At 36.7% G+C, this 25,123-nt stretch overlaps 1 protein-coding gene across 1 annotated transcript in view; it reads left to right on the top strand.

Moving 5' to 3' along the window:
- The window catches only part of LOC134791325 (uncharacterized), a 38,583-nt gene that overhangs the window by 12,315 nt on the left and 1,145 nt on the right, over positions 1 to 25,123 (top strand). Inside the window, exon 2 of the mRNA XM_063762340.1 lies at positions 19,374 to 19,525. Within this exon, the coding sequence (XP_063618410.1) occupies positions 19,385 to 19,525 (141 nt within the window). The 5' untranslated portion in view covers positions 19,374 to 19,384. The remainder of the gene's footprint in view (positions 1 to 19,373; positions 19,526 to 25,123) is intronic.

Here is a 25,123-nt window from a genome sequence, read left to right as displayed (position 1 = left end):
TGTATAGATATGTGCGATGTAGAGTAAATTTCTATGAAAATAACTTACGTAACCTTTGCTTAAAGTTTGTTAGGCTATTCGTGATCACCCTGTATAATATACTATGGAACAATTCAAGTTATTTTAGCATATATAGCGTCACGAATGCCAAAGATGCCGACTTAAGTAAATCCAGCGTCGGTCACTCTTTGACTTTACAAAATCGAGGAGGTTCTCAATTCGACTGTACTTATATTAATGTATATTTAATTTAATTACGTGATTACTCCGCCATTATGAATTGATTTTTACTATTCTTTTTGTTTGGTAGTGCATGCGTCCGAGGTGATCCAATATTTTTATTGAAATAAAAGCCACTTAACGATTTTAGTTACAAATGTTTTTTTTTATTATAGTTCCATAACGACGTTTCAGTTTAAGTAGGTATGTAGGTATCTGGGTAATATGGTATCATCGCTAGGCAATGAAAACGATATGTTTTATTAATGAAGTTCAAAGCAATCTGTAATACTAGTGACCTTTCAAATATATTTTTCCCCTTTGACATGTGCTGGAGGGTATTTTTTCCGAGAAAATATTGGCTTTTGTGAAAAATCGCCGCACGCCGGTCAAAGGTTATTTGAAAGGTCGTCGAAGCGGACACTTCATACGACGGATAATAAATGATCTTTACTTCATAAAATCTCTTAGCCGTAAATAATAACTAACTAGGTGCCTACCTAGTACTTTTTTAGGGTTCCATACTCAAAGGGTAAATACGGGACCTCTTGTCCGTTCGTCTGTCCGTCTGTCTGTCCGTCTGTATGTCCGTCTGTCCGTCCGTCTGTCTGTCCCTCTGTCTATCTGTCTGTCTGTCCGTCTGTCTGTCTGTCGCCAGGCTGTATCTCATGAACCGTGATAGCTAGACAGTTGAAATTTAGAGAATATGATATTTTTTAAATGATGTATTTCTGTTACCGCTATAACACATACTAAAAAGTACGGAACCCTCGGTGGGCGAGTCCGACTCGCACTTGTCCGGTTTTTTATGACATAGGAGGCAATAAAGCGAATAAATCCCCTGATGGTACGCATTTGCCGTCGTCCATGGACTCCTGCAACATCAGAGGGATTGCAAATACCTGCCTACGTTGAGATGCTCTTTATGATGATGATATGAGCTCTTTTCTTGAAGATAAATTGATAGATTGATTTTTCTGGTTTTTTTTTTAAAGTAAGTATCTTCCAAACTCGAATACTTTTCCAAATCTATACTAATATTATAAATGCGAAAGTGTGTCTGTCTGTCTGTTACCTCTTCACCGCTGAACCGATTTAGTTTAAATTTGGTATGGAGATAGTTTGAGTCCCGAGAAAGGACATAGGGTAGTTTTTATCACAGAAATCTCCCTATAAGGGGGTGAAAAGGGGGGTGGAAGTTTGTATGGGGAATCGATAAAAAGCAGATTGGATAAAAATAAGCTACCCAAATTACTAACTCCACGCAGACGAAGTCGCGGGCAAAAGCTAGTAGGGTTATATCTCGACAGTTCGCGTTCAAAATTATCTGCAATTGTTTAATTGTTCTTTATAAAGTAGACATAGTTATCTCTCTTTGTAAAGCTAGATACGTACCTACTTTTGATGCATAGTCTAATACGGTTGTTTTGCTGACAGTACGTCTTTGAAGTTAGTTGCAAGCGCTCATAGGTTATGGAAGCTATATACTTACCGTCATGCAAGTGCATGGCTTGTTTCTGATCGTGATAAATAAACCTTTCTTCCATGCCCTTTGTCGCGTCACGATCGTCACGAGATCCCGGTTCGTCACAAAAGCTCTCGTGGCGTCAGCATTAGCATTTAAAGCTGACAGTTTAATGTCAATATCATAATGATTGCTCGTACCATGTGATACTGATAAGTAGCACAATCCGTCAAATATCATTCAGATTATTTGGAAAAGACTCCGCACATAAAGTATGACAAAAGTGGTTTCACAGTTTCAATTTTCTTAACTTTCGAAAATGGAAAATACAAATGAGCAAATTAATTATGTGGCCTAGGGCCTAATCAAGTCAATACGGATATTTATCAATTTTTCAGGTTAAATACTTTACAAGCTTAAAATTCTGTGAAAAGTCTCTGCCAAAAAAATACCTAACTTGATTTTCCCACAAAAGATGACATTTCATAAATAACATTAAGTAACTCAAACTACATAAATTCTCCAAAAATCTGTCAATAGACTAAAAAACATAAAGCAAAGGAAACGGAACCGCAACTATAAATCACGAATGAACCGGATGTAGTACAAAGATTCGAGTGCGCAGGTTACATAGACCGGATGTGCCGCTGCAGCGGTCGATGCTCCCGATCTATGGTTAGGCCATAGAGCGAGCGGTTTCAAGTTGTCTATGAACTACTATACTTTACTATAGTTTGGCAAGAGTCGCTTGTAAGACTAGAGATAATCATGCTGTATTTTTCTTATGCTTGTTCTAGAACTCCAATAAAAGGATGAGTAAGTATTTGGTAAATTTTATTACCAGCTGTTTTTCTGTCTTTTCCCCCTTCCACTTTGCCCAGAGAAGTGTAAAGGATAACTCACGCTAGACCGGGCCGTGCCCAGGCCGGGGCGTCCGACATGTCATTTTCTATGACGGCTGGTCGGTGATCACGTGGTGCTTTCCATAGAAAACGAAGCGCCGGACGCACCGGCCCGGCCCCAGTCCGGTCTAGTGTGAGTCATCCTAAAGTGTCTTCAGCAACATTATAACACTCAAGGTCTTTGCGTCCATTGTGTAAAAAAAACGATAATATTGAATCGTTCATTTCTTACAACAATTCGCGAATGTCTTTTATTAAGCCACTGGAATGTCATAAAAGTATGCATTTCGTGTAAATGCACTAATTTCGTGAAATACCTGAACCGGTCTCGAACCGACTTCCTGCTTAGTCGAGGCGAGCCTGAACCGATTAACTGGTAGATTAAAGTGTAACTTAACCTCTAACTACCTTTTACACTTTCTGCCTACCAATATAACCGTAAATGGCGTGTTAAAACTTAATAGGGTATTTGACTGTATTTAAAATCAATTCTTTCACACCATGCATGAAAAAAAAGCACCAGATAATTATTAAAAACATAGATAGCAGTTATTTTTAAACACAAGTTCTATTTAATAAATTGGGTAGGAATATAAAAAAAACCGGACAAGTGCGAGTCGCACTCGCCCACCGAGGGTTCCGTACTTTTTAGTATTTGTTGTTATAGCGGCAACAGAAATACATCATCTGTGAAAATTTCAACTGTCTAGCTATCACGGTTCGTGAGATACAGCCTGGTGACAGACGGACGGACGGACGGACAGCGGAGTCTTAGTAATAGGGTCCCGTTTTACCCTTTGGGTACGGAACCCTAAAAAGTAGCTGAGTTGACCGTGACGTCATTGTGTAATGTTTCATATAAATTCCATATTAGCCAATCGTTTTGACAGTCCTAAAAATGGAACTGGTTTGACTAATAGGAGAATACCCTATTTTTTACCATATTACAGCTTGATCAATTCCTTCAAAGGTAAAAACTTCAAAAATGCGAAAATGCTATTTTTTTTATAAAATTACCGTGTCATTTCTTACTGTAGTTAGTTAATTAATTATTTATTAAATATATATATATATATATTTATAAAAGAAAAACTTTTTATTTTTCAGAACGAATGAAACTATCAATTTAAAATAAAAGGTATTTGTATCGTAAAACTTTACTTACTATTCGTTGCATCACTTTAATGCATTACCTACTAGTACTAGTCCCGATCCCTTGCCCATATTATCCGAATAAATAACATAACTGAGTTATACGTACTTTCGGCCCGATTCGAACTTTAAGATACATCAGTCAATAGATCTAGAAACGATATGGATTAGATATGTCCGTGTCAAATGTGACGTTGCTTCAAACAAAAATGTCACTTTTGACACTGACACATCTAATCCATATCGTTTCTAGATCTATTAATTGACGTATCTTAAAGTTCAAATCGGGCAGTTTATATCGAAATGAACTTATCTCATACAATAGAGTATTTTACAACTTGTACACAATTTAAGTGCCTACATAAAACGTTTAATTAAAAGCTTGTAAAACACCTGTTATCAGAAAGCTACACGGAACATAATAGCTCAATTGAAATGTCAAAGCGCTATAAAATGAATAAAATCTATGTTTTAATGGCCCCAACGCGTTGGCAAGAATTGGCACACACAATCAAGTGGACAGTGGGGCAAGACGACTTGTACTAGTACTCGCCGGGCGAGTTCGCTAATCGCTTAATAACTTGGGCCACTACTGGCTATTAGTTAGGTACAATTCTTCGTCACAATCTTCGCATAGTGTGAACAACCGATTGTAAAGCGATAATGATTGAACACGCTTGTTAATGCATTTTTGTGTTGTATGTTTTTTATTAAAATTTTAATATGATCGTTTGTTTTATATTTTTTTATGACAGACTATTAGAGTTAGACTAAGATAAGTCTGCAACGATTTTGATAGCACACACAGTGCAAGTGTTATTTTAAACGTCAAACTTCTATGAAAATTATGACGTACATATACAGACGACGTATATAATTTATTTACCCAAATCCAAATATTTTTCAAATACCTAGCAGTTACAAACCATATAATTATTTTTATAATTACTTAACCATATATATTTTTCAAACACCTAGCAGTTACCACCGTGGTGCGGGAACTCTGAAAGACTTATCCAAGTGGGAAACGTCGTCATTTCCAAATTAATTTTGCATTAATATCACGATGATGCGGATAATGTAGTCACTAATATAACGAGTGCATATACTCTTAGCTTTTAAAAGAAATTAAAAGTTTTTAAATATTTTCTGACTACAGTCAAAGTCTCTCAGATTATCCCTAGAATATTTATAATCAGCGGTTTGACTATTGTTGTTGTAACATGTCAGAGGCTCCCTTCCATGTTAACATTATATGTGAACATAGTATTGTTCTATTTTTAAGTCGGTTAAATTTCCAATATTGTGTCCCACGGTAATTTAAGTATTTATATTTCTTCTCATATCTCAAGTGGGCCATTTCGTCTGAAATTCTAGAAACAAAGTTTGGAGGGCCTAGTAATTTATAGTAAACCAATATATTAAGATATCTATTCATAAAATAATTTGAACTTTATTTCAATGTCATAAAGCTATTGTAGTTTAAAAATCTGTTAAAAATCAGTTTGGTTTCTTATGTTTCAAGGGCTTAGACTCGTATTTCACACGTCGTCGTAAAAATGAATGAATAATGTTTGTTTTGGTTAAAATATTCTATGCAAATTTGAACCATATAATAAAGAATTAAGAAAGGGCGGAGCTCTACAATATGTGCTCATATAGAAAAACAAATGCGGTTAGAATAAAAAACTGAAGTGTCAATCCCATAGGCGTAAAGAAATAGTTTAAACCACACCCAAAAGTAGGTCAATTTGGACCTTATTTTAATTAGGAAATAAGGTGTAATTAGTGAGAGGATTGTACGAAATTATGAAATTCAGTATTGGTTATGGGGAAACCAATGACGTACAAGGAAGTGGGAAATAGCAGGGATGACGGGATCTATGGTAGGGATCGATAGAGTCCCTTACGAGATGACTCTTCGTGGCCTTCCGCAAACCATCGGACGTCGGTTCTCTAGCTAGGTCTATCTAGGTTGCCTATATTGTGTCCTGACCTGGACTTTGCTAGTTTCTCATGATGCTGGTAGAGTTTGGATTGGAGCATAATATAGTGTAATTTGTTGTGGGGTTTTACTTGAATAATTTTAGAGAAGTACATTTAAATTGTGTTAATTTTAGTGGGTTTAATTCCTTTTGTGTTGTTTATTGATTTGTGGTTCAGACAAGTGCTAGTATTTAATATTGTACTAGTAAAGTTTAAATTATAAATCAATAGACTTATTAATATTGTAAAGTTAGTATTGTTCATAGTGGTTTTGTAATTTTTAGTGAATTTTAATTATTTATTGATTTGTGCTCAGACAAGCGCTAGTGTGTGAGAACATACTAAGTGAAGTTTAAGTTATAAATCAATAGAGTCTTAAAGATTGTAAAGTCTTGAGTTGTTTCCAGTGAAAATTAATTAGTTTGTGTTTTAATTGTGTTTAATATGTGTAGTGTTTGGCCTGGTTTATTTTAGTGATATTAAGCACTGAAATGAACTTGGTTGGAATACTCTATATATTAATTTTAATTTAGTTTAGTGAGTTGTTTCGTTCATACTTATGGGTTAGAGAGAACTAGTTCCGATCCAACATAGTGTTGGGGGGTTAGTAAGTTGTGCAGGTAACCTAACGGTGGCAACTACAGCGCAGATTACTAACTTGCGGTGTTTTTGATAAAACCCAGGTGGGGACCTGGCAGTTCCTGCATTTATTAAGACAGGGTCACCCCCTAGGATCTGGAAGATTTGGGTTGTCATCTAGACTTCTTAAAGAAGCCAGATTCTAGTCCAATTATCCCGTATCTATATACTTATATATTCACTTTTATATTACCCCTTTCCGGCCTTACTTCTGCTGTCCCAATCCACTGTGTGGAAGTATGGCTAGCACACGAGGAATAGGGTCTAGACTAAAACGAGGTGTCTCCACTCGTCTTAGTTAGCTATAGCATAGAAATTACTCATTGCACATCGAGTAATTACGCGAGTAAATTAAATGTGCATCCCGGGATGCTAGTTTTCAAATATATCGGTAGAATAGTTGGATAGATTAGCTGTTAGGTTAGGATTTTTATTTGTTTGGTCTAGGGTTTTGTAGGATTAATCTAGATTTATAGTTTTAATATACCAAAGCCATTAGATATTTACAATAGGTAGCTAGGTTCCCTTTCGATATATTTATGGCTATTTTTATTGCATTTGTTGTTCTTAATTATGGGTTTATTGGTTAAATTCAAAATAGCGGTAGCTAGGATGTAGTGTGGGATTAGGGATTGTTAGGATTTTATTACATATATTTATTTATGACTAATTGACAAACTTGACATATTGACTTATGACAAGACTATATATATTTGGCCTTGCAACGCTACTGGTAGAAATATATTGTGGGAAAAACTAAAGTTAAAAACCACAATATAATGTAGTATTGTAGAATCAATTTGCTTACAAAGAAATATTTGTTTTGCCTGTCCCTTAGCAGTTTGTATGACGATTACATTCTGTTTTCTACAGATTATCTGTGATTTTCACACTTGACCTTTAAAAATATAAGGTCATATATTATCATAAAACCTTATTTCAATGAGTGATTTATCCGGGCTCAGATCAAGGCAGATGCACGATCGTAGAATATTTTGGTCCGAAAGTGTGATTCAAAATGTCTACAGCTAAAGTTTGGATAATATCATTTCATTGAATATTAAAATACGTATACTACAAAATTACAGTATTCTGGAGAATTTGAGTGGATCAAATACAGCTGCTCTACTACCAGTATTTTGTTATGTTAAATTGTCCCTTTGAATGTCCTCTCATTGTTGACGAAAAATGTCACAAAATAATGACATGGTCGAATGATGGAATAGGCCTGTCATTATTAAAAGATGTCCCTTCTGGACCACAATATAGTTCCTTCAGAACTGGGGCGGGGATTCTGACCTGCAACTGGATGATGATCACGGGTGTCGCGGAGGCGGGGCGACATCTATACCCCAAAAACAAAATATTGTGACATTTATTAGTAGTTGTACTTTGACCAACTGACTATGACATTTGACAGACTTTACTTACTTTGACATACTTTACTGACAATTTGACTATGACATAATTTATTGACAATTTAACTATGACATTCTACAGACTTATTTGATTTTGACATACTTACTATTGACTTTTATTACTCTGACATAATTCACGGTTTAATAATTATTTAACAATATTAGGATTAATAGGCGTATAATACATAACTCTTTCTTACTATGCGAAAAGGATTTTGGTTACTATTAACGGTTACGACGAAGGGTCCTACATAAACACTAAACGATCATTTGGCCAATCTACTGATCCAATTCAAGATATTAACTTATTTAATTAGAATTTATTCAGGTTATTTGCATTATTTTATAATAATTAGTAAAGGTAATTACGGTTTGCGGTATTTTAAAGATTATTTAAAATTTTAGATTTTCTTATTGGAATTTTAAGTATTTTAGGCAAGTCTAGGTTTAGCTAAGTAGGGTAAATTAGGGTTAGTAGAGGAGAGAGGTGGGAAGTGTTACATTGTCTGTGTTAAATAGTTATCTGCAGTGCTTGTAATAGTTGATTACGCTATGAACACAAAGTTATCCGCTCGATGTACCAACAACTACTAACTTTACACATAACAACATAACTTGGATAACTCTAATAGCTTACACGATACAGTTTAGCTTTGGCCAGATTTGATGTTTAGTTTTACGAGCTTATAATAAGCTCTTGTCGAGGATGACTTTATTTTTGGAAATAAGTGAAAAGAACACGGTGTCTATTCTAAGGCTCGGAACCGGTTTGTTCTTCATACAAAAATACCGGTATTATTACGTTCTTTTTTGTTCTTAGGTTTATTATTTAATTTTTAATAGGACAATCTAATAATACGAAGTTGTTACTTAGATACATGATTCAGTCCTACGTAAAGAGCATAAAGTAATTAAAAATATTGGGCTATTTAGGGATTTAAAAAAACCGGTTCTGAGCCCTGGATTCGATATTTAGTTGTTAATACCTACCGAGTTTCTAATTTTTTCTCCAAGTCTCAAATAGGCCCCTCGAGGCTATTCCGGTGACCAATTACACCAATCACTAACCCGGAGTTACCATGGTTACCAGTACATTTTGACACTGGGTATAATAGTTTAACCGGTTAACCCCGGGTTAGTGGGATGGTGCAAGTGTTGCTTAGTCTTTTTCATCTTTCAAAGGCTTTAAGATTAGATATGTCTCGGAATCCTAATCCATCTCGGAAAAAAAATGTAAATGTTATTTTTAATTTTTTTCCGAAAAAAAAATGAAAGCGTTATTATTTGTCGGAAATAACTATTTCATGTGGAGTAGTTCGTAGTATTTCGTGAAGGGATGTGGCGGATTCTTATTCTTACCTTTTCGCGCAATACATTGTTGTCATATTTGGCGATTTATTACTTTAGTACGGAACTAAAAGAGATGCCAAATACCTTACGTTGCTAGGTATTTACACATCTAAATATTAAATATAATTTATTGCATTCTATTTAGCAATACAACAATACATTTCCCTATGATCACCCAAGCCATATGTGCCTTTGTCATAGATGACTATGATTTAGCTTACTGACTGCCTATCAGAACCGTTATCGGATTAAGCACTATAGTACTAATAGTACAAAGTCGGTCAAGCTTTTAAGGGATTACATCTCAAAGCGACGTGCCACTTATCTAGAGTTCATTTAAGTGTGAAACAATGATTGGACGTAAAAAAGGTTATTGAAATCTATGACACGGACATGTTATTTATACAAGTCGTTGACACAATTTTGAAATAATACCGCGCGTATTTAATATCATTTTCTATTTATGTTATAGTATTCCGCGCTTATTTAATATCTTTTTTCTAAGTTATAAGTAGTATTATTGCAGAAAAGTGATTACGTGAGTAACTCATTTAAAATAATTATTATGATCTTGTCACTTAGTTTACAGATGCAGTGCATAATGGTTTTCCATCGTATTTTGTCGAAAACGTTCGTAAGTGTCATGAAAAAGTGACAAAGTGACAAAGTGACAAAGTATCATGATACTTCAGTACTTTTTGTACCAAGACTGACTGAAATAGCAAGACACATTTCCGTGACAGTATTATGGAAAATAATTTTGCACTGTACGCCTAGGTGTGCATAACTTTAGAAATTACTTCATGTACCTATAAAATGATAGATTATGTTTTAGGACTTAACACGTAAGTAGTATATATTTTTGGTGCCTATGATAAATATGACGAATTCGTACTGCTATACGCCGATCTATCGATGTCAATATAATAGATAATAAACACAGTAGGCATAATCAGAAACAACAGCGTCACAGTTTTTTAACCACAAACAGGTTTAGGACTTTAAGAGTCTTGTATGGATTAGGCTAGGTTAGGTTTCGGTACATTGTTGTACCGTGAATAACGGTTTAAATATATATATGGGAAACTAGTTTCTGCCCGCAACTTCGTCTACGAATACGATGATTTATGGATGAAAACTTTACTACTTATAATGTCATTTTCCGGGACTCAAATTATCTCCAAGTATTTCATTAAATTCGATTAAGGGCCACTTGCACCACCCCACTAACCCTAGCTGTTACCGTGGCTACCAGTACAATAGGACACTGGGTTAACGGTTTAACCGGTTAACTCCGGGTTAGTGGGATGGTGCAAGTGGCGCTAAGTGGTTTAAGGAGAGGTAACAGACAAACAGGCAAGTACTTACAGATGACATACCACCGTATTCGAACTTCAAGATATTCACAAGAGACGACACGTACTAGATCCACTCTAGATACGTTATAGTTTAGATATCAACTAGTTCTCTTTTGCAGCGCAATTCGGGCAACCAATGTCACTTTTACGTTAGATAGCGTAAGATATTTATTAGATGTGAATTGGATCTCTAAGTCATATCCTGAGGAAATCGTTCAAGAGTATCTCCAGAATCGCGCAAATGTCATATTTGACAGGTTAGATCTTTAACATATCGTTATCGTATCTTGGTGATGTCTAAAAGATATCTAGGTAATAGATGTCTATTTCAAAATCCGAATCGGGCCCATACTTACGACATCAGTAGGCCTAGCACCTGACATCCCTCTTTTATTAACATAGTTAGAAAATGACGGGATAATCTATCTTACCGCGTGATACTGTCGCGCTAATCATGCTAGCCCGGCTGTTTGGAGAAAAAAGGCGCCAAAGACCGCTAATTCCGGTAGCCGATCAAAACGTTACTATAAAAACCTCGACACATGAACTTGGGTTACACGTGTGTCTGTTCGGCAGCAGATTGAACCCGGATGTGGTCAGGAGCCGTTACTCCGCGCTTCTGATCAGATATAAGCGGAAGTTGGTCCATTTCATGTCAGTTCTGTGCGAAGTGTGGGTGACCTTTTATTATTGTGTCTGGGAGCGAAAGTGATTGAGAAGTTAGTGGTAGCTTTTTTGAGGCGTGTAGTGTGTTTTGTGTATGAAACTCTGTATGGACATTGAGGTTGATTAGTTCCGGAGAATCTAACTGGTAAGACAGTGCAAATAGTTTGATTTCACAGCAACGTGTTCTTGAGAAAGGAAATTGACACTTAACGCAGGATATTTTTTTTTATATATCGTCCCCTGACGGACACTGGTAAAGCCTAAGAGCATTTCGTAACTGGAGACTTCATGGCTGTCATTTTCTGTACAAAACAGTCTGCCGATTTTTGAGGGGGAGGGGACGTCAAATGTATTGCTATTTCTACATTATTTCTACGTAACGTACAAATAGCCATGTCAGGCCATACAAAAGTTTTTACAATTGTGCAAGGTTTTTGGCAGAGGGTTAAGCTCTTAAAGGCGACTCCAGTTATTAAATGCTCGAAGGGTAAAACCCATAGTCTAATCCGGGCGCCGCCGCATGGCCTAGTAATTAGTGAGCCAATACGAATACTTAGTAATAATAATGCTTTATGCTAATCAGGCGGACATCCTACATGAGATCCGGCACGGTGACATAACTGTACCCGATACAGACAAACTGAAGGCCTACCGCGAACCACATTAGACGTGTTGCCTCTGTGTCGCACTTGTAAATTAGTACGCAAGTGTGACAGGGAGGCAACACGTCGAACGTGGCTCGCGGTAGACCCTCTGTAACTATAACACTAATTAAAATAACGGTGATGTCACGGTGGTGTCAATCGATCATTCTTGGGGCTTAATTAAGAATTAAGCAAGTCAGGAATGGAGGGCTTCAACACCTTCGCTGCGGCAATTAGCTTAGCTCGTAATTAATAATACTTCGTAAGAGGTTTTTAGACCCCCTACCGCAGTGAACGTGTTAAGGTTGACTCACGATAGAAAGAAAAATATCTAAACACGCACTCTAACGTGTTCAGATATTTGTGAGCGCCTCGGCCGCTCCGATATATCTGATGGCCACTGTACCATCTATTAGTCGCAAGTTCGGGCCTTGCTCGAAGCGATGACTTTTTCCATTTTTTCTTTTGTATAAAAAATTGCAATAAAAGCAAGTTATTTAATACAGACACATTCTTTAACAAACTTTTTATTTATTTTATAAGGTGAATTTTAGATAATATTTGGGAGACCGAGCTTTGCTCGTAAAACATATATAAACTCAAAAATGCGCGTTTTCCCAGAGATAAGACCTAGCTAGATCGATTTTTCGCCCCCGCAAACCCTCATATCGCAAATTTCATCTAAATCGTTAGAGCCGTTTCCGACATATATACATGCCTATATACATATATACATCGCACTCGATCGATAAGATCTCAAGATCAAACTTGCAGCGTATGTAGATCATTGAAAAAGCGGCAATGCGGTAAAATTCCGTAATATTATCCAAACAGGAACCCAATATAACCACAGCCTTCGCGACACGCTATTATTAAAACCATAAAGTAGAAAATTGTATAATTTTACAGCAAAATAAGGTAAGAAATACTTGTATAATTGGTACACATTAAATTCGTAAGCGGACCTTTTCAAGGAGATTTTCGTTGCTAAGTGCAATCGGCGAAATAAAGGCCTTTGCAGTTTTACGAGCGTGGAAGTTTAGATCGGCTTACATTTATTCAATACGCTATACCAGTGAGCTCTACATACTTACCAGCTAGACCAGTGGTGGGCAAAGTACGGCCCGCGGGCCAAGTGCGGCCCGCGAAAGGATTTATCTGGCCCGCCGCCGGTCATTTAATAAAATGTATAAAATGGCCAGCAATATAATAAAAATACATTTTTGCTGTAAATCTGGCCCTCCTCTGAAATTCCTTCAAGTTTTGGCCCCTCATGAAAAAAGTTTGCCCACCACTGAGCTAGACTCTAGACCAACATCACAAACAGCTGCATAATAAGTACTGGGCTGAAATGAACACATGTAGTTGTAGGCAGACCAAAGAAATTATTCCAGTACAAAACTACGTCATAGGCCTTTTCGTCTATTGCAGACGATTTATAGTGTAACACTGGAGAAACACTGTTTCTGGTGGCTGAATAGACCGATGCGACACCGACATGGTCTACCACAAAACTACAAACTCACCAAAATACTACTGAAAACATAGACACCAAGTACGCAAAATAGTAGGATTAATAAATACATAACACAAACAAACACCTACATAATACGGGTAAATCAGACAGCCCCATGTGCAGAGCGTGCATGGAAGAGGAAACAGCAAAACATATTCTCCTACACCGTAAACAGGTAGAAGTATATACCAATACCTAGGGACTCCGTGCACACTGAAGGAGGGAGTTAGCAACCTGAAGACACTGCTAGGTTTCATGGAGGAGCCGGGGTGGCTAGAGTAGTGCTACCTCGTTTTCACGCAAAATAGGTACAATGGTTGTCGATTTGCGGAAAATGCCCAGTATAACTAACCAATTAACTAAGTAATTCTCTACATTACAATTCTCTTCTTTATTTACGCAAATCTAATGTTATCCCATCAAAAACATAAATGTGAAATGAGAGCCAAGTTCAATATTAAGAATATGCGTCGTTGTTGCCTTCGCCGGCAAAATTGAGATCCCTTTATGTGTATCCGTTATCCGTGTTCACTTGGGATGTGATTAAAGTTCATGATTTGACTTGCCTATGATTGTTCAGGATTTGACTTGCCTAGAACAAATTGAACGAAGAACCAACATCATACTTAATAAAACTGGCACTATGTATCAGAATTCAAAACAAATACTCGTTACATGAACCCGGCCTGAATTTTTGCCCGTAAAGCACCAGATCACTCATACTTAGATGCAGCATATTAGACGACTCGCGCTCATGAAACATAATATTTGCTACCACGGTGCTCCCATAAACAAAAATGTCACGTTTAAAAAAAATTTAAGTACTTAGGTACTTTACAGCTTTTACAAGTATCACTTTAGGTTAGTGCCTATATTTTAGGCAAGAAATGATCTATAGTAGAGTTCCTTCATGGCGTATGTATTTATAGTACATTTTATAATAAAGTATATGTGGTCAGCTGGTGAGCACGACTTTTCTTATATCTTCAGATAAAGTCGCAAAAATCCTAACTCCGTTGCGTCATTGGGTGGAGTGGATGATAATATGATTAATAGAGTCGTACCAAGCTAACTCTACATGATATTTGCAATAACAAATATAAACATTATTACCGTAAAACGGGGTGAGTAGGTTTCGCGGGGAGAGGTGGGTTATGAATGGGGAGAGAAGGTTTGAGAGGGGGGTGAGAAGGGATTTTAAGGCTATTGCTATACAAAAATAATGTATTCCAATTTAAAATGGAGCTATAGTAATACGCATAATAAAAAAAAATCGATCCAACAATCTTCCAAAATCACCTTTGTATGAAAACCCCTCTCACCCCAAATACGAGGTACTACGGGGTGAGGTGAGGTACTCTTTATCGTCAAAGTTATGAAATGGAACTACCCAAAATAAAATAAAAACTAAAATACAAACGCCCGGAACACTTATTATTAGTGTCCGACCGAAGGTTCGGTTTCGGTTTCGGTTTCGGCCAGTTTCGGCCAAAAAATCATGTTTCGGCTGTTGTTTCGGTTTCGGCCAAAAAACGGCCGAACCTTTCGGCCGGGCCGAAACTTACGAAATGGTACTTCGGACAAAGACCAAAAGTTGGGGAATAAATAGGACAACAATATTAATACCTGCATATACTGATTCATGTATACTGTATAGGTACAGAAATTAATTGGTGTATTATAAAACACAACTCCACTAATGAGGGCGCCATTGGACGGTCGACGCAGTTTTAAGAGGCTGTCAACACCTATAACGCGCACACTGTTTAATCGTATCGGAGTGAATGAGATAGCACTGTGGCACGTAGCCGTTGTCCGAGTATCAGCTCGGCCCGAGTCGAACGATGTCTTTTTCGATCTTATTCATTCACTTATTCAGTCATTTTCTTATCTACCTCTAATGGCAAATTTTAAGCGAGGCTAAAGGCTACGCTCAACTAGTGCCGCAAAGTTGATTTTCTCAATAGTTAATATTTTGCGAGGCTGAACAGCTGACTATTGATTAAAACGAAAAAAATACCCTTAAAAGTGTCCCCAGTACAGTTTTTCATACGAATGCCTCACTTTTGACCTCAAATTACCATTGGTTTGTGTTCCACATGTCCTCTACTTCAGCTTAGCCTTTGGCCTCGCTGCGCCATGCTCGGCCTGTGGTCTCGCTTTTTAATACAATGGACAATGGTTGGAGTCTGTGCTCAACTACTTATCCTGAAGCCTGAAGCACGGCTTTGACTTCGCATGAAAGTTCGCCTCACTGTGGCACTTCGGACTTTTAGGCCCAGGTGAAGATAGGTACCCGGCCTTGCGATATTGTTAACAAAAAATTTCGCGCTCGCTGCGCTCGCGTTTTTGGTTGACCCTGTATCTACATGTTAGCTTGACTGGTGAATGAATAGAGTTAGACCAAGAAAATTCTTCAATGATTTTGATAGCATACGCAGTGCAACTATTAGTGCAAATGTTATTTATACGTCATAATTTCATAGAAGTTTTGACGTTTAAAATAACACTTGCACTGCGTGTGTTATCAAAATCGTTGCAGAATTATCTTGGTTTAACTCTAGTAATTTGCTTAAAAAACTGCTTAAGTAACATCAATTTCAAGGACATTAGGTGTTGACAGCGCCATAATATGTATGTAAAAGCGGTTTTATGACATTTTTTCAACGATTTTAACAAGTCTACAAAAGTTTCGGTTTCGGTTTCGGTTTCGGCCGAAACTAGAGCCAAAGCCGAACATTCGGTTTCGGTTTCGGTTTCGGCAAAAAAACATGTTTCGGTCGGACACTACTTATTATATACACCATTCAGTTTTCATATGTAAAAATAAAATGTTATCAAGGTTTGAATTTCAGTTTTGACCCTACTCACCCCATTTTACGGTACCACATATTAACTCACATTTATGTCGTTAGCCGCGACCGTGACCAGTGAAACCTGTGTCGAAACGTCGGTAAATAAAGGTAATAAAATAAATTTGCGATAGACCCGTCTATAAATGTGAGTTAATATGTGTTCAAAACGCGAAAGTTTTAAATATTATATTACTACCACACTCTGTTGTGTTGAAGTCGGTGCAAATTTGGCACAGTCGGACTCTAATGCGTATTCTATGTGAGGACATCACTACCGTAGATACCGAGTACGTCACTGGCATTCCTCTATGGCGGTACAGTCGGGAAAAAAACGGGTAATCCGTTTTGGACGAAGCATGGTCGCGGGCTGAAGGGCCAAGGTACAGACGAGAGCGATCGTATTAATTAATACATATTTATTGGTTCCCAAGACGAAAAGATCTATCATCATAGAAATATCAAAGAAATTTCACAGAAAACGAAAAAAAACTTTCATTTCATATTTTATTTTATAAAAATACAGAATTATTTATACTTTTCCAAGTGATAGTTTGCAATTTCGGAAACATAGAGGTTCCGAAACATTAATTAAGATCGTGTCGTAGAGTGTAGTGTTCCACACGCAGGGTTTGTATTAGACCCTATTATAAAAATAGGTACAGAATAAAATATATATACTTTTCCAAGTGAAAGTTTGCAATTTCAGAAACACAGAGCTTCCGAAACTTAAATCGTGTGGAACATGCCTTACTGCGCTTTTTTAATTCGCTTCCGTACAGGTCTCGGAGCCGGTTTTTTTGAAAAACGCGAAATAGTTAATAATTTTATGCTCTTTACGTAGGACTGTATCATGTATTTTGGTAACAACTTCGTATTATTAGATAAATGAAATAATTAACCAAAGAACGAAAAATAACGTTACAATACCGGTATTTTTTGTATGAAGAAAAAAACAAGTTGCAAACCGAGCGTTGCTTCCGTACCCTATTTCCGTAAGCGGGTCAAAACACGATAAAAATCAAAAGTGCATTAAAACGCTGCAAGCCCCCGCGTGCACCGTCTGTCTGTCCATCTCGCGATACAGTTACTAACTGTATCACCGCACTTTCGGCAGAGCCAGTTTTTTTTTAATTAGCCCGGCCAACGGCATTACTTTTTATGCTTTTTAATGCCATATTGTATACGGTTTTTGTAGAGCCTTGAGGAGGTTTCAGAGCGAGTGCCTTTTAAATAATACTCGTGATTTTTAATTGTTTAACGCTATTTAGCCTTATTATGGCACAATTAATGTATTCATATTAATAAACGTAAACGCAATCAGGGGAATGATTATATTGGAACCCTGAAGGCCGAGTAGGTACCTACATATTGGGGGCTAAGAGATAATACCTACCTGATAAGTCGAATACATTGTTTTGTTTAGGGTTCCGTACCTCAAAAGCAAAAGGAAAAAACGGAACCCTTATAGAATCACTCGTGCGTCTGTCTGTCCGACCATCCCCCCCCCCCCCCCCCCTTATCTCCGACCTACTGGGTCAAAAATTTTGAAAAAATACACAAAATATTTCTTTACCTGTAGATGACAGAAAAACCTATTAGAAATGTGCAGTCAAGCGTGAGTCGGACTTAATTACTTAGTTTTTGATGCGACCCCTACGAAATTTTTAAAGACACTTCATTTACGTTCCACATAAAAAATACATTGTTAAAAATTTAGCAATGTACGGAACCCTTGGAAAACGAGTCCGACTCGCACTTGACCGGTTTTAATTGGTTAACGCCATTTAGTCTTATTATGGCACAATTAATGCATTCATATTAATAAACGTAAACGCAATCAGGGGAATGATTATATTGGAACCCGGGAGGCCAAGCACACATCCGGGCTAAGAGATATAGTTGGTCAAACCAATTTGTCAGTCAGTAAGAACCAGGAAAACTATACACATCCTTTTCTTTTGGGTGCTAGTACCAGTGTGAGACAAAGATAGTACGATTCTCTCTGTCTATGATTGAAATGAGACAGTCCTTGGACAAACTAAATATATAATATACCTACAAATGTTATAGATGAGAATGGGGTATTTGACTACTAGTCAAATCAGTTTCTTTTTTCAAACTGTCAAAACGATTCTGCTACTATGAAATTTATATGAAACTGGCATGTGACGTCGCAATCAAATTGCCTACTCTTTATAGTTTTATACGGGTTTTAAAATAGAAATTGTGTCTAAAAATAACTGCTGTATACGTTTCTCTATTAATCTTCTGGTGCTTTATTTCATGCATGGTGTAAAATTATTTATTTTTAATACAGTCAAATACAAGCCATATTGCGTTTTATACTTGAATCATTGAAACCTAACGGAGAAGCTTGTATTAAAAATAGGTAAGGTAAACGTACTGGTGCTCGACGCGGTCCCAGTAGGTACATGGCATCTTGAAACTTAAGTCATTGTCAATACTCAATAGAGGTGACAGCAAGGTGTCATCTATTGGGCATTAGTATGTCGAGCACTAGTACATTTACCTCACGATTCTATAAATAGATAGAGAATAGAGATACTTATCAAAATGCCGGCTTTTGAAGTTCTATATTTATAAAACAACGCCTGTCTGACCGTGACCTTAGGATTAAAAGAAACAGAACGTTAAATATCACTTGTAAATGTTCAGTTGCATATATAAACAGCTAATCCTATAATTCTAGTAAACCTCTATAGGTTTAGCATAATGACTAGCAATCTGTTGTTTTTCTAAAGCATACATTTTGTAGTTATACAAAATATTTTATTACACCAATGTATTTAAAACAGCGAGCGTGATGATGATGAGCACCTCTGCGTCGGGGGCAGCCCGGGACGGGCTTTAGTAGATAGTTTATTTTATACATATTTAGTTTATATTTAAGTTTAGTTTTTAATTGGTTTTATGTTTAAAGTATGTGTTTTTTTAGTTATGAAATAAACATTTGATTTCCTATTTAAAACAACAAAATATTACCAGATACCTAACATAATCAGATTACCTATGTCAGAGCGCAGACCATACGTATTTAATCTATTAATGTCGGTTCTTTTCTTTAATGTAAATCGTCCTCGTTACCTACCTACTCCTTATTTTCCTTACTTCCTCATTTTAATTTATCACCCTACTTATATAATAGGCATTATAAATAGTATTAACATAGTTCCTTTATCCAGTTCCAGGCTACATGATGTCACAAAACTGCAAGACCACGTACACGGCTGCGACCACGCGGGACGCGAACAACAACACCCTCTACCACGGGGGCGCGCAGGGCTGCGGGAGGGGGTACGGGCCCCCCACAATGGGGACTAATGGGAACTTTCAGGTATTTATCGATACATGTCTATTATATCGTAGTCCAGTACCCAAAACACGAGCTGCATTCGGGCATAAAAATGTATAACTTTCTGACCTTAGGTTTCAATCGTAGCGAAACAGCGATGTACCTTAGAGATATCAAAATGAGATCAAGTTAAAGTTCGAATAAAGCTTGTTATCTCTATAATCAAGTTATGTAAAATTGATATACAACCTTTGGTACAAGCCCAAGGAGTAAGTACAAGGTATTAGACTTTTCTAATTAGGTTATCTTGTTCTAGCAATTTCAGCATCAGGGAATATTACAGCCATAGGATAAATAATATAACAGCAATAAAATTTGTATGAAATGTTAAGACTAAAGTGGAGAACTTTACTATTGAAAATATTATTTTCACACAATTTGTTTTACATCAACCACAGGCTATGCCCCTACGTTTTGATTTTTTCGATTTTTTAAGTATTATAATATTTAGGAGCATTTAAAAGTTTGTATGTAAGTCTGTTTTCGCTCCTAATTTTTACCATAATCACAAAATAATAAAAAGTGAAACGTAGAGGCACCGCTATGGTTACTATACATCCAATTATGTAAAAATATTTTCCAGAGAGGAAAATGTGGACTACGTTTGTATGGAGAAACTGCCGTCCCCTTTCCTCTTAAGATACATCATCATCATCATCATCATCATCATATTTATTCATCAACAATACAAGATTGTGTTTGAAATGCACATAAAATACAATTACCATAAAATACAATAGAAAACAACATTTGAAAATAATATAACATTAATATATGATATGGTATTTATACCTTGTAATATTAGGAAGTAGATATAATCGTGTTTCGTAGACGTTTCGCTCGTGTTAGCAATTATACAGGGTCAATTCTAAGACGTGATCAAAAATAAAACTATTATGAATTAAACACGCTGACGCTAATCAACATGGCAACCCTGTACATATTAGGGTAGAGTTAGACCAAGAAAGTTCTGCAACGATTTCGATAGCTACGCAGTGCAAGTGTTATTTTAAACGTCAAGCTTCTACATATGAAATTATCAAATGACGTATAAAAAACACTTGCACTGCGTGTTCTATCAAAATCGTTGCAGACTTTTTAGTGTAACTCTAGTCTAGTTGTCCAACTGCCCACAATAAAGGAGAAATAAATATATTTAATATGATAGCATTGATAGCTGTTAATAAAAAAATCTCGCCGATAGTTGTTTCAAAGTCATTAAATTGTAAAGTCTGAAAATGTACATTTGGCGTTTATTACTCGTATCATAAACCTCAAATCGTTGAAATTCGTAAGCATACAGGGAATTGTTTTTCTTGAGCGAGTTTCGAAATTGAAACTCACTGTTTTGACTCTGTGTAACGTGACAAGATTGCGAGTCTAGGTTCAATCCCCGGTGGCAACAACTTACACGCAGTTTGTTACATTCTGCGCAATAAATAATGGACAAGAAAAGTTGAAATTAAGCCGTCATGGCTAGAATTTATCTCCGAGGAATGTGCTTATATAGGCGCCTTAACATCTACACAAATTAATAATTCAAAAATATACGCACGGTGTTGGTAAATTTTTGAGAGTTTCATTCAAGTCTATATCGTAGGTATACAGGATGGAAGCAAAGTGGTTACTTTTTTTAATTTGTTTGTACTGTAAATATAGTTTAAGATATGAAATGATTATATACTTGCGATTTGCACAAACAGCTGCATAGATGACTGACACCTGCAACTGCAAACAAACTTCTATGCAAAGGTACTCAGGCATGCCTAAGTGCAGCTGACTAAACTTACTTCGAAAACCCAACATGTAGACATACTTAACTATTCAGAGTTAAAACTTAAGTTAGGTTAAGTACGTGCCTCACTTCGAGAACAAGTTAAGTAATTAAAACCAAATGTCATGAAGTTAACTAAGTTAAAGTTTATCGGTTACCAAATCGAAGCACATTTGATTTCCCATTTATATGCAAATGTAAATGATTATGTAAATGACTTTTCAACTTCTAGCATTTGCTCGGAAAATGCATATTTTAATTACACACGTGGGTTGCAAAATTGGTTTACTATCGTATAGATATGGTTACATCAATTCAATTCTGCAGGGAACATGTAGGATAAAGTACATGAAACCAGGATAATTAGAGCAATTGCCTCAGTAATCATTAATGATAATTATTATTACCATGAACCCAAAAAAATGTTCTGCAATGATTTTTGAACAAAATGCCGTATAATTTAGTTTTATTTTCGGCCTATAAACTAAATTTTCTCATGAAATTTCATCAAAAATCGTATTAAAAGTCCCATAACAAACGTAACTTATTATTAAACAGCATTTACAGTAGTAAGTGTAATTGTATGTTGGTCAATACGTGAAGGAGTTTGGCAATCCGAGCTCGTTGCGTGCGGACATCAGAGCCGGCGATGTCTCGAGATTGCACTTATTATAAAATGTGGAGCGGATCGCCGCCATTGGCATGCCTGTTAAGGGGAAGCAATGATTTGCACTTCGATTATTTTGGTCTTCAAAATCTTTAATCGTTTATAAGTTTATAAAGACGCGTGGAAGAAAGAGAGGGAGGGAGTCTTGCCCAGCAGTGGGACACAACAGGCTAACAAATAAATTAATAAAGTTTTAAAATTTCAGCAAATAATTATTTTTAATAATATCAACGAAAAAGGAACTGAAAAGTTCGCTAGGTAGGTAAGGATGCCATTTTTCCCTATTTTCACTCCTTAAAGTTCATTGTTAGTTTAAAAAGTAATTTGATATGATAGAAAGCAAATATGTTTGATGCTTACAGCAGTTAAGAATAAGATAAGCATCTAGATCTTTGTTTACATATTAAAATATGTCCATTGTATCGTGCGTGTACTACATAACTACATACACAAACGTACGTACATAATCATTCGGTATACGTTTATTGTCATCGTTTGTTGTGATTATACCATTTCAAGCTTAACTGATTTCACAAGCGTGCCTGAATAGTAAAAAGATATAATATTAATACAGGGTGAAATTGTTATTTCTGACCAAACACTGAGGGGTGAATATGTAGGTCATACTTAACAACATTTACTATGGGACCCCCCGACCCCCAACATCGTGAAAAGAAAACTGTCGTCTCATACATTTTGGTGAATCAGAAATAGAGTCAATGTTTTCTATAGAACAGCCGATTTTTTTTTTGCGATTTCGGAGTTTGCCCCATAGTAAAAGTTGTTCAGTATGACCTACATATCCACCCCTCAGTGTATGGTCAGAGATAACAATTTCACCCAGTAGATAAGAGTTAACACTAACATAGCCAAAACCCTTTCCCGGCTCCTCCTTAACCGTTTCTCCGCCATAAATGATAATGGGGAGCCTAATAGGGCGCCGTTAATTTGGCGCGCGCGATCCAATTTCCCTTGCAGAGCACCTTACTCGACTTACTCTCTGCGGACGACAGAGGATTCATTTCTTGACATGTTTATCCATATAAAAGCGCCGAGCTTTACAGGTTCGAATTCCTCCTCGTCCCGATGAGTTTCTTGTAACGATTATTATTGGTATTTATAAGGAAGTAGGTAAAAACTAGTAATTGCGCTAATTCTTAGGAATAAATAGTCGAAGTGTGATTTTTAGGACTCCGTAGCCAAAAACGGAACCCTTATAGTTTTCTCATATAGGTATGTCTGTCCGTTTGTCTGCCCGTATTTTCCAGCCATTTTACTCGGAAACTAAAATATATATTTAAATTAAATTTTGAACGTAAGTGTATTTTTGAGCCGCTTAGAAGTAAAAAAAATATATAAATATATTTTTAGGGGGCTCCTCCTATGTTACTTTACTCCTTACCACCTCCTTACTTTACCACTTACTCCTTACATGTAACCAAACGCAAAAGTGAAATTGACGTTTTGCTCATCATTCGACAGATCTTTAAAAATAACATTAAGGTTGCATAGAGCGTTTCTTGATCAGTGAAAATAATCGCTCCGGAAATTTAAAATATTGTGTCCATCCCCATAACTCTCGTCAAAAATAAAACCTAGGTACTCCATTTTCGAAATTGTCCTGTGTCCTATGCCACCCTGTATAATTTATTTTCACGGAGTGATCCCTCTGCGCTGTACTCTGTGGCATCGGTGGGTAATCTTTAGCAGCACAATATTTGTTAACTCTCAGGTAGGTACTTCGAAGGTTAGTTGGAGGTAATTTCTGGTGCCTATGCGCACTAAACCCTCGTTCGGGGGTTGGTAGTTTGCTGTAAATGGGTAGGTGGGGGATGAAAAATCGTGTTCAATAGGTTAGTTAGACTATGGATGGTATGCTTTCGCATGGCTTTCGCTGTTTGGTAACATAACCAGCACAGAATAAATAATAGTACTGTACTAGGTACAGTTAGTGTACTAGGTACTAGGGAAGAAATGGAGTCGGCTTTCTGGTAAAAAAACATTTAGCAAAATGTATTGATGAGATGATTGGAATCTCTGACCGTATAGCAGTGCTGAATATAAAACTACCAGCATATAAGGAAAAATGGTCAATCATTCAAGTCTACTCTCCCACTGAACAAGCTGACCAGGAATCAATTGAAAATTTCTACCTCGACTTAATCCAAACTATCGAAAATCATACCCACAAAAATGTTATAGTGATGGGAGATTTCAATGCCCAGATTGGAGACAGACAGACAGGAGAAAGTTTAATACTAGGTCAATACACATACGGGAAAAGAAGTAAAAATGGTGAACGTCTAATTAATTTTGCACTACAACACAACCTATCAATTTTAAACAGCAAATTCAAGAATAAGAAAAGTAGGAAATGGACGTGGGTTTCGCCGGACGGAAGATATAAAAACGAATGGAGAAGACTGGAGGCCTATGCCGACTGGCAAGCGGGCACTCAAAACATATAACAGAGAAAAAGGGAAGAGCAAATAAACAGCATTAGGGGTCATCCATTAATTACGTCACACGAATTTCTAGGTTTTTTGACCCCTCCCCCCCCCCTTGTCACATTTGGTCACATTTGGCAAACCCCTCCCCCCTAGTGTGACGTCACATTTTTTCTACGAAATCGCCAAATCGAATTAAGTAAGTACCTAAGTATTATTAATATTTTATCAAAATATTTTTGACGATATAAATATTAGTAATTTTATAACCCAAAACTGCTTAGGAAAGAAAATTAAAAGAATAAATACGATTATCGTTTTAAAAACTTGTTATTTAAATGTACAGCGAATAAAATAATAATAAAAAAAATTCAGTTACTGATGAAGTTAAAGTGACGTCACAAAGTTTGTGTCTCCCCCCTCCCCCATGTCACAATATGTCACATTTTCTTGACCCCCTCCCTCCCCCTAAACGTGTGACGTAATTAATGGATGACCCCTTAGGGTGCCACGACAAAAAGGCTATAATAAAAAAAAAGGTACAGAAGACTGACTCTCTAACTGTTAGAGTCTAACAAAACGCGTCTGTTACGATCAGGACAAATATGGCCGCTAGGTGGCGACAGCGCCACGCGCGGCTTATGGCTAGCCACCAAAATTGGTGTGGAACGGATGTACATTTAGCTACCTGT

The sequence above is a fragment of the Cydia splendana genome, chromosome 6 (assembly GCF_910591565.1).
Source record: "Cydia splendana chromosome 6, ilCydSple1.2, whole genome shotgun sequence".
Lineage (NCBI taxonomy): Eukaryota > Metazoa > Arthropoda > Insecta > Lepidoptera > Tortricidae > Cydia > Cydia splendana.
The sequence above is the reverse complement of the archived record's forward strand: the minus strand, read 5'-3'. Positions and strand labels throughout refer to the sequence as shown.